The sequence below is a fragment of the Henckelia pumila genome, chromosome 2 (genome assembly GCF_033568475.1).
Source record: "Henckelia pumila isolate YLH828 chromosome 2, ASM3356847v2, whole genome shotgun sequence".
Taxonomy (NCBI): domain Eukaryota; kingdom Viridiplantae; phylum Streptophyta; class Magnoliopsida; order Lamiales; family Gesneriaceae; genus Henckelia; species Henckelia pumila.
Window position 1 is genome coordinate 102,568,196 of NC_133121.1, and position 14,990 is coordinate 102,583,185.

A 14,990-nucleotide genomic window follows, 5' to 3' on the forward strand; every position below is an offset into this window, starting at 1 on the left:
TTCAATTTTATTCATGTGCATCTTAACTCACCTAAAAGAGAACAAATCTTAGTTAATTAATTAATAAATTACTTAATTAACTAATTTTAAACAACGATGATGCCCAAGCCTAACCGCTGGTTAATAAATAATAATAGTAATCGGGTCGCATATAATGCGATTCTATGCTCCACCTGTAAAGCGTGTTTAGGAAATAACGCTTTCTCGATCGTTAAAGTCTTTTATTCAACCCAATCTTTTCTTCCTTCTCCCACCAACCGCCACTCTCCCACTCAATCCTCCATCCTCCAACTATATATCTATCAGTATGTGTAGATTTGTGTAAATTTTTCTACTCATTTGTAATTTCTGGGCGAAACTCGGCGCGGAATCGGCAGAAATGTCGCATGGTACGAGCTTCATATCCGTTCAAATTCTGAATTAATTCAGTGTTTGTGAATAAAAATCGAATGCTCAGGAAATATTTTTAATCTGAAAATTTTCCCGTTTAATAAGTACTGTAGTTGTCAACTATTGAATATTGATTGCGATTCACTTGGGTATTTGCTGCTTTTGACTGTCGACAAAGATGGGAACGAACCAAAAGATGCTACAGTGTCTCCGTATGACGAGGCAATGGAGGCTCTGTCTTCCCTGATAACAAAACGCACTCGTGCTGATAAGAGCAATATGGGGGATCGATTTGATTTGTTGTTTGATTATGTTAAGGTAACTTGATTTCACTTTGTAACTTTGCCAAGTCAGAGGTCTTGTTGGCGAAGGTGAAACTTTTTGGGTGTTCAAGTTATGCTCATAATATGTGTGTTATTTGTTGATGAGATGTAGATTTTGGAACTAGAGGAACCAATAAAACAGATGAAGATAATTCATGTGGCAGGAACCAAGGGAAAGGTGAACAAATTAACAGATGAAATTATTGCTCTTGTTGATTTTGTGGATTATTTTTAGTGAGTATTGATTTGGTATTAATTATGGGTACTGGAATATTTAGGGATCGACTTGCACGTTTACGGAGTCAATCTTGCGTAACTGTGGTTTCCATACTGGTCTTTTCACATCTCCTCACCTCATTGATGTCCGAGAAAGATTTCGGCTGGACGGGTAAATGATTACTGATGTTTGGAGGGTAAATTTATACCTTTCATCACATTAGATAGAGTCCGATTTACCATTATGTCTTCTCCTTCGAGGCAGTTCTGAGGAACAAAAAATGAAAATTTTGTAAATTGTTGACCTTTTCTATATTTCCTTTTTTAATGGGATATTATAGCATCGACGTTTGTGAAGAGAAGTTTCTGGCTTACTTCTGGTGGTGCTGGGATCGTCTGAAGGTATGCACAGCTACTGTTTCCATAATTGTCATAATGGCATACCCTTCTCAATCTCCATTGTCTGCCAAGCCTAAAAAATCATGTCTTGGCGTTATATTGATTGTTCTGGCAGTAAATATGAATGTAACAGTTTTTTTCCCAACCCCAAGAATGTGGTATGGCTCGCTGCACACACTGATACATGAAAAGCACGGCTGTTATTGCATAAATTTGTAATAATTCAAATATGTTTTTTTACATAAAGTATCTATGTGAGCATAATGCTTCCAAGTGTCATTTATACATACAATTTGTCTGCATCGTTGGGGTACTTATGCTGCTGAGTAAAATTAAACTTAAAACCATTGTTCTATGTGGGATGCCGCATCTTATCATTTTTAAGTGATGCCACATCTTTTTCATGCAAACTCTATAATGAGAATACACCTTTTCTTAGTAGTTTAGCTTTCTCCATAAAAGTTAATGATTTGAGATTTGTCGATAATTGAACTACTGGCATTCTTGAATAAATTATTTTCAGATGTTTTCCACTCTATTTAATTTTGATATTTGTGGATGTGAAGGACGGCAATCTATATTTCTGTTTATCCATCTTTAACTGATACATTGCTAATGGTGGGGATGCTTGTGCTTCATTCACCCTCCTCCTTAAGGTGGTTGTTATTTCTATGCAGGAAAGAACCTCTGAGGAGGTACCGATGCCAACATATTTTCGTTTCCTTGCCTTACTTGCTTTTAAGATATTTGCAGCTGAACAGGTAAATTTGTGCATCGCTGGAGTATGATATACCTTAGTCCGGCACTTTTCTATTCATTTTATTGTTTTTGTATTTTCCAGGTAGATGTTGCCATTATGGAAGTTGGCTTAGGAGGAAAATTTGATGCAACAAATGTGGTATGCATCATAACAATAAATTTGGGAAAGACTTGTCATTTCTTCGTGCATGATATGCATATGTTTATGCTTTTTCTTTTTATGTTAAGTTAAATGCTTTTAATGATGGTATTCCTTTCAGGTTGAGAACCCAATTGTTTGTGGTATAGCTTCTCTGGGTTACGACCACATGGAAATTCTTGGTTAGTGCTTTTCTCTCAATGATACTTAGGTAAATTGTCTATTCTTGATATGAACTTTGGTCTTGTACTAGTCCAGTTACTACTTGCTATTGATGGAAACCTTAACAATCCTGGTTGATCTTTATCTAATATTGGAATTGTCAATATGACCACCAATTAGGCTTTTTAATTGGGGCGGGAGTGAGAATTGTGAAAAGTGTCTGTACTCATGCTGCAAAGGGGGAAGTGGCCAATCAAGGGGCATCCACTTAATACATGCTGAAGATTGAAGTAAAGAACTTCGGACTTAAAATTTCTTTGAATGTACTTTCTATGGTTTTTGTTTCGTCAGTCCATGCGATCAAAATCCCTTCTGCTCTATCGGTTTCAAGTGTGAGGGATTCAGTATTAACACCCCACTTGAGACCATCTCTATTTTTTGGAACCAGCATGGAGAATCACACATTTCATACGAGAAACTGAGAAAGTGAAAAAAAAAAATGCATGCATTTCTAGCAGTGGCATTTGATTTTGTAACAAGGCATTGAACTTGTTCAGAGCCCAATGTAAGGCCTCCAAGCATTAATAAGTTCATGAGAGCTACAAATAGTATTTATAATCACAGATGGCATAATAGTTATTTAAGAAACTGATTAACTTCTCTTTATCATTTTTTAAATTTTGGTTTATTGACCTGCTTCACTCCACTTTCAGTGAGAACAGGACAGTAGTTTGTTGGAAAGAAGTATTCTTGTTTTTTTCACACAGTTATAAATCGCTGGCAGGAAATACTCTTGGACAAATTGCTGGGGAAAAGGCTGGGATTTTTAAGGTATCATGAAAATCATACTTTCATTATTATTATCATATATGGGGAGTTTCTTATACTGGACTCCTCAGGTTTCTTTTTCTTTAGTGTGGTTCTTTCCATTTTTCATTTTATGTCTTTTCCTCACTCTCTTTTTTTGATTTTAGAGAGATGTTCCAGCCTTTACTGTACCCCAACCTGAAGAAGCCATGAGTGTTCTTAAAGAGAAGGCTTCCCTGCTTGATGTGAGTTGAATCTTTTTGTCTACTGACTTTGATTGACCCCTAGGCCCTAACTTACAAAATGTACCCCAAACAAGTTAGCAATTTTGAAGGGGACCAGGGAAAATTATCGTCGTGTAGATCTGAGAAAGTTCGTTTTTACTTTTACTTGGTTCATTTGAAATGTTAACTGTGAGAAAATGGACAAAAACTTTGAAATTTTGCTGGTTAGGCCATGTGCTCAAAGATATGCTATCCATATCTCATCCTTCTTATATTTTTTGGTGTATCCCGAGTTAATGTGTTGTGAGGATATGGTGAGACCAAATAAGCATAGGCAGAGTGAGGCTTACTCTTGCTGTCATCAATAGGTACATCTTCAAATAGCAGCACCATTGGACCCTATCCTTCTGAGTGGGATGCAACTAGGCCTTGAGGGTGAGCACCAGTACGTCAATGCTGGCCTTGCAATTGCCCTATGTTCAACCTGGCTTCAGCGGACCGGTCATGTGGGAATCAATTACCTCAACCAAACTGTAAGCTCTATCGTGAGGATGGTCGCGTAATTACCCCATTTTGTGTTTACTAATTATTATTAATAATATTGTTTTGGTGGAAATAGACCTCTCTTCCTGAGGAATTTGTTAAAGGTCTAGCAACTGCATCTTTGCAAGGACGAGCACAAATTGTCCCTGATCAGTTTATTGAGAATGGGAATCCAGAGGATCTTGTGTTCTACTTGGATGGTGCTCATAGTCCTGAAAGCATGGAAGTATGTGCAAAATGGTTTTGTCTTGCTAGCAAAGAAGATGCCAATTCCCGATCTAAGACTGAAAACAATGACTCAACTGCCTCCCCTGAATCAAGACTTTTGAATAATTATGAAACGTCGAGAAGAAACTATACACAGGTATAAGATCTGCAATCAGAAAATTTGAATAATTAGACACCTGCTATAAATGTTCCATTTTTTCATTCAATTCAATTCAATTACTAAAGTATTGCAAGAACGAAAAGTGGTGGTTGTTGTATGCTAATTAATAGCTCTCCTTGAGTCTACCCTTCCTAGAAAACCCTACTTTTGCTCCATCAAACAAGCCTTGAATCTATGATAGAGTGGTTCAAGAAACGATCTCCTAAGAGGCACTTAACGGTGGTCACGGGGGAAAACATGTAATTTGGATCTTCAGATTTACATGAAAAATCGGAGAAGCTGATTTTACCCTTGCAGTTTGTGAAACTCTCATTGCAAGTGGTTAGTGATCTCTAAAAGATAGCTATCATGTCATGTCATTCCATGTTTATCATGCTAAACGTGCCTCAACTGTGATACCACACAAAAAAATAGTGTAAATAACTGAAAAAACTCCTCTCTAAATAGATGTTTTCAGTACTATGACCACAACAAGGGGTGCAGGCTTACAAGTAGAACTGCTGCATCTTGCTACAGGAAATATTGTATTCATATTTGCGAATAAAGATCTTGTGGGAGTGCCTCTATTGTCTTTATTGGTTATAGCACCAGCTTGAGAAATTGGCAAAATGAAAATTTGAAATTTACCTAACTAACGATGGTCTTTGAAGAATTTCTTGTGCTCACTAATGTAGTCTTTACTGTTATAAACAAGATTTTACGGCCAGAAAACACTTAAGCCTGAGATTAACCAGAAATTCAACAATTAAAATTGCATGTACTTGAGTACGCATACAAGTCCTTATAAAATAGGCCTAGTGACTGATTCGTACATATTTCACATTATGAGTTTTATATTAATGGAGATGAATTTGATTGCTGGCAAATGTGCAGATTTTGCTGTTCAACTGTATGTCAGTTAGAGACCCCCAGTTGCTTCTTCCACACTTGATGGATGCATGTTCTAGGAATGGTAAACACCATGTGTGAAAAGTTCGATATTGTTATGTGTTTAAAAGATGACATGGCAGTTAACAAGATGCTAGGAATTATTTGACCACATATCTTATTTGCTTTATATGTACGATTTATTCTTGACATGTTTATACACATTCTCTTTTAGGGGTTCACTTTAAGAGGGCTCTATTTGTTCCAAACACATCAGTGTATAACAAGGTGGGTACAGTTGCCTCACCCAGGACTAACGTTCAAGTCGATTTGTCATGGCAACTCACTCTTCAAAAATTATGGGAGAGCCTAACTCTTGAAGGAAAAGGTAATGTTGCCTCGTTCTTTTGGGAAACCTGAGAACAACAATGCAATTTTTATTCATAATAAAACTGTCCTTTCCCTGGACAATCTGTACTTGAAATTTTTGGTTTGTCCACTTTAAAAATTTGGTAGATGAAATTCTCCTGGAATTGTTCCCAACCATCTATATATTGGTGCCTTCAGCATTATTTGTCATGGTCGTGTAGCTGTTTCAAATATGAATCACCCTGTGCTTGGGGAGGGAAGCTTAGCTGGAATTTTTTCTGTCTTTGCGTGCTGAGATATTATTCTTGACTTGAAAGGCTATCGTTACAACCAATCTGAGAAGGAGATGTCTTAAAAGCTTTATTGGTCAAGTAGAGAATGACACAATTAAATAGTGAGACAGACCAAAATTGAAAAGAGTGACCATAAATTTTGAGATTCGAGATAGAAATAAGAATCAACTCAACCAGGACATGAGGAGCATTCCGTGTTTATACGTGCTATAGAAACAACTTCCTCATGTTATATCAACATTCCATCTCATCTTGATGTTGTACATTTGGCTGTTTATCGATCAAGACAATCTCTTATAAAGAAGAAGAGTAGTGAGAGTATTTGCCAAGAGTAGAGGCTGAGAAGTGGCTTGAAATATTGTTACTATAATATAGATTTCATCAAAATTCTAAGTTTTTTCCACCTATTTAAGATAACATGGGTGCAGGATGCATTGCTTAATCTGTTGATGGCAATACATTCATTCGTAAACCAAATGGTATACAATTGTTTCCTCCAAATTTTTAAGTCAATTGGGACCATTAGCAATCCCTGTAGCCCAAGGGAACCTATGGACTTTAGTTTATTAAAACTTTGGAAATTTTGTTTAGTAATCTCATCTAAACTAAAACACGATATTATGTTATGGAGAATAATGTTGAGAGTGACCAGTACTTTTGGATCTTTTTAATGGTCTATATACTACTAGCTCAATTTCAATTTTACTTGCTCAATTGTAGTTGACCATGACCTTTTTCCTGGTTGGGAACTCGGAATTTTCTGGAGCTCTTGTTTGATTTACTTTTCCCAATTCCTTTTTTCAAGTCCAATTCTGCAAGTTTTAATCACTTTTATTTACAGGAAGAGATGCTAAAACTGTAGAGTTAGCTTGTGAAGCAGGCCCTGATACTATTGAGAAAGGTGGCAATAGTTGTGAAAACAGCACGGTATTTTCTTCACTTCCAGTAGCCATTAATTGGATTAGAGAAAGCGTAAAAAAAAATCAATCCGTTCGCTTTCAGGTAAAGTAAATTATTCCTTACAAATGCTCTTAAGTTGCACTTGGATTGATGAATTTGATTTGCATTTTGGAGTGATTTGATTTGCGAAAGGATTGGAGGGGTGAGTTCAAATGACACTCATTTTGAGTGTGTATTTGAAATTGCATAACTTGATGTGGAGTTCAAGTTTGTTCAAAGAAACAACTCGATGAAATTGAATTAATGGATTTGAAATCTTTCGTCTCAAATCCATCAATTCAAAGTATAACCTTAAAGAATAGATAGAAATTGCGAGTTGTCATTCAACCGTTAGTCTTGAATTAGTTTTTGGGGCTATATGACAATGTTTATACTAATTTACATTACATTTTGGGCTCTCAATTTTAATTTAAAGAAGGTTTGTTGACCATGTTATTCATTATCAAATTATTATATTCTCTTGTTGCTTTTCCAGGTCTTAGTGACAGGTTCTTTACATCTAGTTGGTGATGTATTGAGACTGATCAAGAAGTAACATGGTACAATTGCTGAACTCGAGTTTCTCTGCACTTGATCTTCTGTGATGGCACTCGATTTCGGTGCAAGTCAAATGAATAGCAGAAACCCTGCATCGACTTCTCATCTACTGAAAGTTTTTGGTTGGCCACTCAGTGTCAAAGATTTGTGTCCTCCATTGTTTTTTCTTCACAATGTGCTTGTATCAAACAATTAAGTTATGAATTAAGATGATTTAGGTGGTTGGTGATGTATTGGGACCAATCGATCATTCCATTGTATCTCTGATTTTTTTAAATTACGATGTATCATGTATTTTATTTTTTCTTACAATTACTATTGGGCTATTGACTAGAAGATTATGTCCGTACGTTCAACTTGATAAAATTTCTGAAAATGTAAATTTAGTGAACTACCAAGTTGATTTACCTTGATATTTTATGATATTAAATTATATATCGTCCATATGATTATTTCAATAATAGATTCATCTAACGGTAAATACAAAATTAAAACCAAAACAGAGAGAGAGAGAGAGAAAAAAAGAAGCAAACATGTATAAATATAATCATATTTTTCTTCTTAAAAAAATCTTGATCCTTCAATTTGCATAATATGTACGAACAAACCAAATGAAACATCCAATACAACCGACGTAACAGTAGTCCCTGATTCCCTACACGATAGAAACCTATCTAATTACAAACACATTCATTGCAACAAAACTCAACACTACTGGCCCTTGCTTTCAACGAAAAAATCAACAAACAAATGTGTGAAAAAATAGATTAAAACGGAACCTTGACGACAGGATCAACACAGGCGTTCACAGTAACCGATGGAGCATCTGTGTTTCCTTTCGAAGGGATTGGAGTTCTTTCATTATCTCTGCTTGATTTTCCAAGATTGAGTTCATGGCCCTTGACGTCTCCATCTGCACATTAGATTCAAATATTAGGGAGAGTCGCACACATGAAAACCGAAAAAAAAATGCCAGGTAAGTACCTCCTGCATATGAAACTGCCGTAGTATTTCTATATGAAGATTTCGCATGTCTTCATGAATAGACTTCTGAAACGATGCGAACGTTTCTTCGAGGGTGCGTTGAAAGAGCTGAAGAGTAAAGGAGGCACCTGGCTGCATGTCAGACTGCAAAGGAGCTCTCTGCAACTGTGACATCCCATCCTGCAAAAATTTTGCAAAAAACAGATAACTAAGTAAATATTAAACTCAGGTTTTTGTAATGATGCAGATTTTTAGACATCAGCAGTTTGCATGCGAGTAACAGCAAACTATAAACTTTATCCATAAATTAGACTCAGAATATTCTTCTTAGGTAAGAGAATCATGGTAAAAGCTAGGTGATAAATAGTAACAAATGAATGAGCGAATTTTAAAAATGAATATATGCAATGTTCCACTGTTTCATACTTTTGAAGTTGCAAGGGCATCAGTCCCTGAGGCTGATGGCATCTCAGACCTCGACAACAGGCTATTGAGAAGTTCTTCCCTAGTTTCTGCTCCAGTTTTCTTAGATTTAGGTGAAGCCACTGAAAATGAAGATGCATCACTGAAGGATGGTGAAGCACCTATTCTCTCGGCATAACTGGAAAATCTCTTAGGAATAGACAAAGCGGGACCAAGAGTGTCAAGGTTAGTCTGTCCAGTATTGCCTTTTGAACCTAAAGGAGAGAGAAAAGCTTCAGAAGATCCAGAAGGATCTTGACTGGAGGTTTCTCTGACACGTAAATTGGCCAGGCTTAAGCCTGATGTTAAACTGTTTGTACTGTGATTTGTGAGAAGATTATCTTGTGATCCAGACATTAATCCTGATGTTGAGCTACTTGAAGTCAGCATTGAAAAGCGAGAAGGCAAGTTGATAGATTGACGATGGTGAATGAATTTGTCAGCTAATCTCTCGCCGCCCCAAGCTTCAGGTGGAGTAATGGAAGAAGAGTCATCAGCAAGAGTAGATGTTGGGGTCGATGTCACCTGTGAGAAAGTAGAACGGACATCATCCTGCAGGAGATCAAATTGTATCAAAGCACATCACTGAGGAAGACAAGATGTTAAAAAAAGTAGCAAGTGTAATGGAATAAGATCAAGTATCTGCCTATATTATGAAATGTCCAACGGAGGAAAAAGGACCAAACAAAATCTTGGCATTTGAACAGTCAGTTGTACAAGAAAATCATGGTATATAGAAGAAACATATCAAGCAATTCCTTTTAGAGTGCATGATTGCATTTTTCCATGAATATATTAAGAAATGGTTTGCTATGTCCTGTCAGCAAAGGCGGTGATAAACCTTGCCACTATGAGATCGGATCGCCAGTACAGAAATCTGGATTGACATATAAAGAATAGCACTAGATCTTTTTTTCCTCTGGGGTCTCTTTACAGGTGGAAACGCTTTATTCCCCAAGAACATCTATATATACAAATGAAGTTTATAAAGGTGCTCAATTTGGTCTCTTTACTGTTTTATATGTAGAATTGGAAATATTTTACTCAAATCAACATAGCAGCGTATCGAAAGGACCGAGAACCAAAAGAAAACTACTTCACAAAGTATATGGTGATTCTGATTTCTGACCACTTAAATTATTAAATCTACTCATTTTCTATAATTGTTCAGTTTTTCTATGTTATGTATGCTCATTTAATCTCATAATCATTCAGAAGACAAATCCTACTAATTTAAGTAAAAAAACTCATTTAAAAAAAATAATTAATTCCTAATCGTCCAATCATGAGTATTTAGACAAACTAGGACTTTGTCGCAATTAATAATTACCCGGGCCACTCCAACATTTACAGGCCATTTGTAAGTATTCAAAGAATAAAATCACGGAGACTGGCCCAATACCTGTTTGGATGCCAAGTTAGATTTCCAATCAAAAATTGGATGGTTATCATTGGTCCCTTCCTCCGAAAAACCATACCTCCTAGAAGGAAATAGAAAAGACGTTTTTTTATCCAAATCTTTCTTCGAACCATCATGCTTATCCCACAATTTATCAAGTGAAGGCGTAACTGGTTGAACTTCCACTAGAGGAGAAAACACCTCCATATCATCTTTGAAATTATAATTTCGAGGTGCATGCAATCTAGCCAAAGATCCAACGGAAACGATGCTGCTTCGAAGAGGTGTTTCCTCCGAAGAAGATAAGCTAGGCGCATTTGATGAGGACATTGAATGGAATGATGATGCCCTGGAAGGAAGTGGGTCAGGCATAAGGATTGAGTCCCCAACATCACCAGCCAGAAGAACTGTTTCATTTGTGCAACTGCTTTCATTAACGCTAACAGCTTTCGACCTCTGCCAGCAGAGATTTGTAACAGCCTGACAAAGACCAAATCACTTCAATTAAATTGCTTGCAGATTATTAAAACAACAAGCATTGACATTTCAAGTTTTCAACAATTGAAACCATCATATACCAGCCTAAGTTAAAAACTAAATGAGTCAGCTAAGAAAATTAGGGGTGAGGACACGTGATAATAGATATTTTCTGGAGTCGACAATGGAAGTACTAAAATTGATAATTTATCAGGTCACCGATCTACCCCCACAAAACCGCTATTAACTAGCAGAAATCACTTTGGGTCACTCAACAAATGTTGAAGCAAGCGAAGGAACAGCCGAACAGCAATAGCATGCCAACAGTGATTGTCATCAATGCATAAATTCAAGTACTAAACAGACATCTGCAAATAAGGAAAAAATCAACCATATCTCACAAAATGAGAAATACCTCAGAACTCCCATATGCACGAAGAACAGTTATTGGCTGTGGCTTTCCACGGACATCATAGAATACAACCTGGCCAGTACTTGTACCTGCCGCCAAGGTTACGCCATCGTCCGTGAAGGCCAGGGAAGAAAAAGGTGCTTCGTAAGGGATGCAAGAAGCTGGCTTCCTGGAACCGGAGTCAAAAGTGTACAACTTCATATCTAGACCAACACTAGCAATTATCTGTCAAATTTTAAAGTCAAATCAAAACAAGAAAAGGAATTAGGCATATGATTACCACAAAGAGTTTCAATGCAATGAATAAGATGACATAAGCCAACATGAAAAAAAATTTACACGTGATTAAAAAAGACCTTGTCATTGGATGGCGAAAAACTAACTCCAGAAGTTGGTGCAGAATGTTGCCTCGACCAAGAAACCTGTAAAGAGCAGAACGATTTTCAGGAAATCTTAGAAAATTAATTGGACAAGAAATGAAGAAAGTGGAAACCAAAAATATCGTATAATGTAAAGTCCATTCAATGAGCACTTAAAATGTAATTCAAAATTAATAACAGAGTCCAACCAAAAAAATGGTTACGATATGTCCATTCATCGACAAATTAAATCAGTAACGTCAATTCCTTAAATATTCATGATTTATTTTCCAATGGTTACGATATGTCCTTGACAACTAACCGGAGACTTATCATAAAATGAACCAATGACTGTTAACTGGGTAACACGTGATGAAAGTAGACAACGGACATGTCAGTAATAAAAAGCCAGAAATTTACTTATCAAATAAACAATATTTAGAATATAAGAATATGTTTAGTCCATATAGTAAGAAGTATAAGAATATGTTTAGTCCATATAGTAAGAAGTTATCATATTCTAATGACATAGGCAATCGACTGAGATTAGCTTGAGCAGTTCATATATCAGATCAATGGAAAAGTACAATTTCCTTGCCTAAAACAGAATATATGAACCATCTCATTATTTCGTCAAGAGAAAAAAAATGTATTGCTTTGATCCAAATTCCAAACCTTTGGGGTGCGGCCAGTTGTGTCCCACAGGTGGATGGAACCATCATCACCAGCTGTGACCAAAAGGTGCCTGCTCGTCCTAGAATAATCAAGTGAACCCAAAACCTGATCTTGCAATTTTGAGAAAAAATATATTTAAAGAAAACATATTAGATACACGAATACATCAGAAGAGTGTGCATTTAGAAGCACTATTGCTTTAACAGAAGATATTAGAATAACAAAATCAACCTGTCCATTTGGGTCCCTGAGTTCAGCAGCTTTTGTGCTAGACGCGAGGTTATGAAGTATGAGATCTCCATTACGACTGACAGAAGCTATATGCTCATCTTTGCAGTTGTACATTACCCCTGTTATAGTATCACAATGGCCTTTCAACCGTCGGACACATTTGTTGTTCTGTAAATCCCATATTCTAACAATTTGACCAGTTCCACCAGAGCAAAGATAGCGAGATCCTTTGTTGCTAAAGCTGATAGTTGAAATGGATTCTGAAGGCTGTTTAAACAGAAGAGGAAAAGAACAAAGAAAATCAAGTGGATGTCTCAAGAGAAAACAGCTTATATATACACATAAAATATTTTAATATACCAATTCAAGTCAAACTCACATGTTCCGACTTCCAAGTCATTAAAGGATCATATCAAATTCCTTTTAAGTTTATCTTGGGTTGTAATCCACCACCCAATTAAGCAATGCTAACACTAATATCTTTTACTCCTGGTAACTTGACCGCCCAACCCAGCCACACCCAACCGAAATTCATTTAATTATGGTTTCATGGCTAATACTCCTCCAAGATATACTGCATCCCAGAAACTTACTGTCAATACAAAAACTAACGTAGTAACTTGTTCTACAGCAGCTTCCATCTTCTTGTGCCAATGGAAAGAACTTAACTGATGCCGGTAAAACTCAAGAACAAATAAAATTTACATTTCACATCCACAAAGCATCCCTTCAACTCCAGGTTTTGCAATTACTTTTACGAAAGAAAATGATAACCTTCATATATAACAAAATGTACCTCGACAGTTTCACCAACGGTCCACAAGCTTTGCCCATTTTTCCTCCACAGAGATATTTTACTATCCTCTCCCGCAGTCGCCAACACCAAATCTACCATCCAAAAACAACAAACAGAAAAAACGTATCATGAAGCAGAATAACTAAAAATTCAAAAACATTTACCCTAACTGGGAAAAGAAAAACATTTGTTCACGGGAAAAAAAAGGGTGTACTGACTGTTGTGATTCCACTTAACCGAATTCACGCGGAAGGTCGGAGAAGGAGAATGGGTGAGAACGCAAGGGTTTTGAGGCTCCACCGAGATGTCGAATAGTTTAACGGTGTCGCCACCGCTCGCCGCCAGTAGCAACTTCACGGATCCCGACGAATTCATGTATTGATTAATTTTCAGGAAATTGAAGAAGAAATGGTGATTTATGCTAGCTCCTCTCTGTGTGAGATGAGATGAATGAATTTGTGTGAGTTTTTCAAAATTCAAGAGCGCCTTTTAAATATTTATTTATTTATTGTTATTGTTATTATTATTTTTATTATTATTTGGATCTCAAAATTCTGAATAAAATTTTTTTATTCTTTTTTTAAAAAAAAATTAAAATAAAAAAAAATAATATTTTTATTTCTGAATGCAACAACTAATATCCATTCATTTTAATTTTTAATGAATATAATCTCAAAAGTTCTGATTTGATTTTTACTCTTTTTTTATGTGCTTGAAAATTATAAAAGATTGCACTGCACCTATTTAATAGATAGAAATATTTAAATGTATTTTTTTAATTTATATGTCCTTTCTTAATAAATTGCATTTAAAGGCACCCTAACACAAGGCATTTTACCACTTTGGATAGTTTGGTGGTTCGGATTTAGAATAAAGTTTTGCTTAGAACTTATATTAGATAATTAATATATATATATATATACACGATGAATCGAGGATTTACTTGTTTTTCGATATTTATCCGAACAAATATAATTACTATACTATGATAAATAAAGCATAAAAAATATATAAAGTTACTTTACAATGGATTTTAATTTAATAATGTATTGAGTGATTTTTAAAATGAATTTAAACTTCAAACAAAAAAAGTCCCGCAAGTACCCTGGACTTCAATTCATTCATAGAGGCCCATAAACGAAGGCCCTATGAAGGCTTAACTTTTAGCCCAACTTAGCTAAAATAGTCCCGCTAAAAACAAATTATCTGGAGGCCCAAATATTTTTCAATCTCACAAAGTTACTATACTATTCGGGTCGGGGCCCGCCTGGATGCCTGTCGACTGGTGGAAAACTGGAATCTTCTACTTAGAAGTTTAGCACACAAAAAAAAGAATCCGATTTAATAGAATCAGAGATCGTTGGCCCAATCCAGATCCGATAAAAGAAAAACGAAAATCTCATTCGGATCCTTTTTATTTTATAAGAAGTGGAACTCGAAGTCGCTATCTTTCGATACACATTGATTAAACATCCGAATTAACGCAATAGCATAAAGACGCTATCTTTCGGCGCACATTGGTTAAACATCTGAATTAACGCAATAGCATACATACGCCAGTCAGGTAACCGCATTGGACAAACCATGTGCAACAGGCTAATCCAAGAAAGTGTTCGTATCAAAATCGAACATCTGACCATTTGTCAAATACTTACATACTCCACCAACTTAAACACTCTTCTTGAGGGTCATTCGGATCCCATCTTGCAATGAAACACAAAAAAAAAATAAAAAATTATCATAATAATATTGCTTTAATTTGTACAATTTATCAATAAATAAATGGTTCACTTATTTTTCACCGTGGAATTATATATAA

At 35.9% G+C, this 14,990-nt stretch overlaps 2 protein-coding genes across 3 annotated transcripts; one reads left to right on the plus strand and one right to left on the minus strand.

Annotated features, from left to right (window-relative positions):
- Nucleotides 1-253: 253 nt before the first annotated feature.
- Nucleotides 254-7,717, plus strand: LOC140881150 (folylpolyglutamate synthase). The gene is made up of 16 exons (XM_073286221.1): nt 254-389; nt 569-708; nt 826-891; nt 992-1,101; nt 1,271-1,331; nt 2,006-2,089; nt 2,170-2,226; nt 2,348-2,408; nt 3,173-3,219; nt 3,363-3,440; nt 3,788-3,952; nt 4,039-4,326; nt 5,224-5,302; nt 5,453-5,605; nt 6,721-6,881; nt 7,315-7,717. Exons 1-16 carry the CDS (start codon nt 380-382, stop codon nt 7,372-7,374), a joined length of 1,620 nt encoding a protein of 539 aa, XP_073142322.1. The 5' UTR covers nt 254-379; the 3' UTR covers nt 7,375-7,717.
- Nucleotides 7,718-7,914: 197 nt separating this feature from the next.
- LOC140882507 (protein NEDD1) lies at nt 7,915-13,616 on the minus strand. 2 transcript variants are annotated; one of them, XM_073288560.1, is made up of 10 exons: nt 13,390-13,616; nt 13,172-13,263; nt 12,376-12,642; nt 12,145-12,249; nt 11,467-11,532; nt 11,114-11,335; nt 10,225-10,701; nt 8,787-9,347; nt 8,361-8,540; nt 7,915-8,289 (listed from the first exon to the last, which is right to left on the minus strand). In XM_073288560.1, the coding sequence occupies exons 1-10, from the start codon at nt 13,544-13,546 to the stop codon at nt 8,182-8,184; spliced, it is 2,235 nt and encodes a 744-aa protein (XP_073144661.1). In that variant the 5' UTR covers nt 13,547-13,616; the 3' UTR covers nt 7,915-8,181. The 2 variants fall into 2 exon arrangements, with proteins under 2 accessions (XP_073144661.1, XP_073144660.1); XM_073288559.1 differs by having other exon boundaries at nt 8,787-9,374.
- Nucleotides 13,617-14,990: the final 1,374 nt, after the last annotated feature.

Coding starts and splice junctions, on each gene's coding strand:
- LOC140881150 (XM_073286221.1), top strand. Junction 3,441..3,787: donor AGAAGGCTTCCCTGCTTGAT/GTGAGTTGAATC, acceptor TGTCATCAATAG/GTACATCTTCAAATAGCAGC. Junction 6,882..7,314: donor ATCAATCCGTTCGCTTTCAG/GTAAAGTAAATT, acceptor TTGCTTTTCCAG/GTCTTAGTGACAGGTTCTTT.
- LOC140882507 (XM_073288559.1), bottom strand. CDS start 13,546: ATGAATTCGTCGGGATCCGTGAAGTTGCTACTGGCGGCGAGCGGTGGC. Junction 10,702..11,113: donor GTGCATATGGGAGTTCTGAG/GTATTTCTCATT, acceptor GGTCTTTGTCAG/GCTGTTACAAATCTCTGCTG. Junction 8,541..8,786: donor ATGCCCTTGCAACTTCAAAA/GTATGAAACAGT, acceptor AAATTTTTGCAG/GATGGGATGTCACAGTTGCA.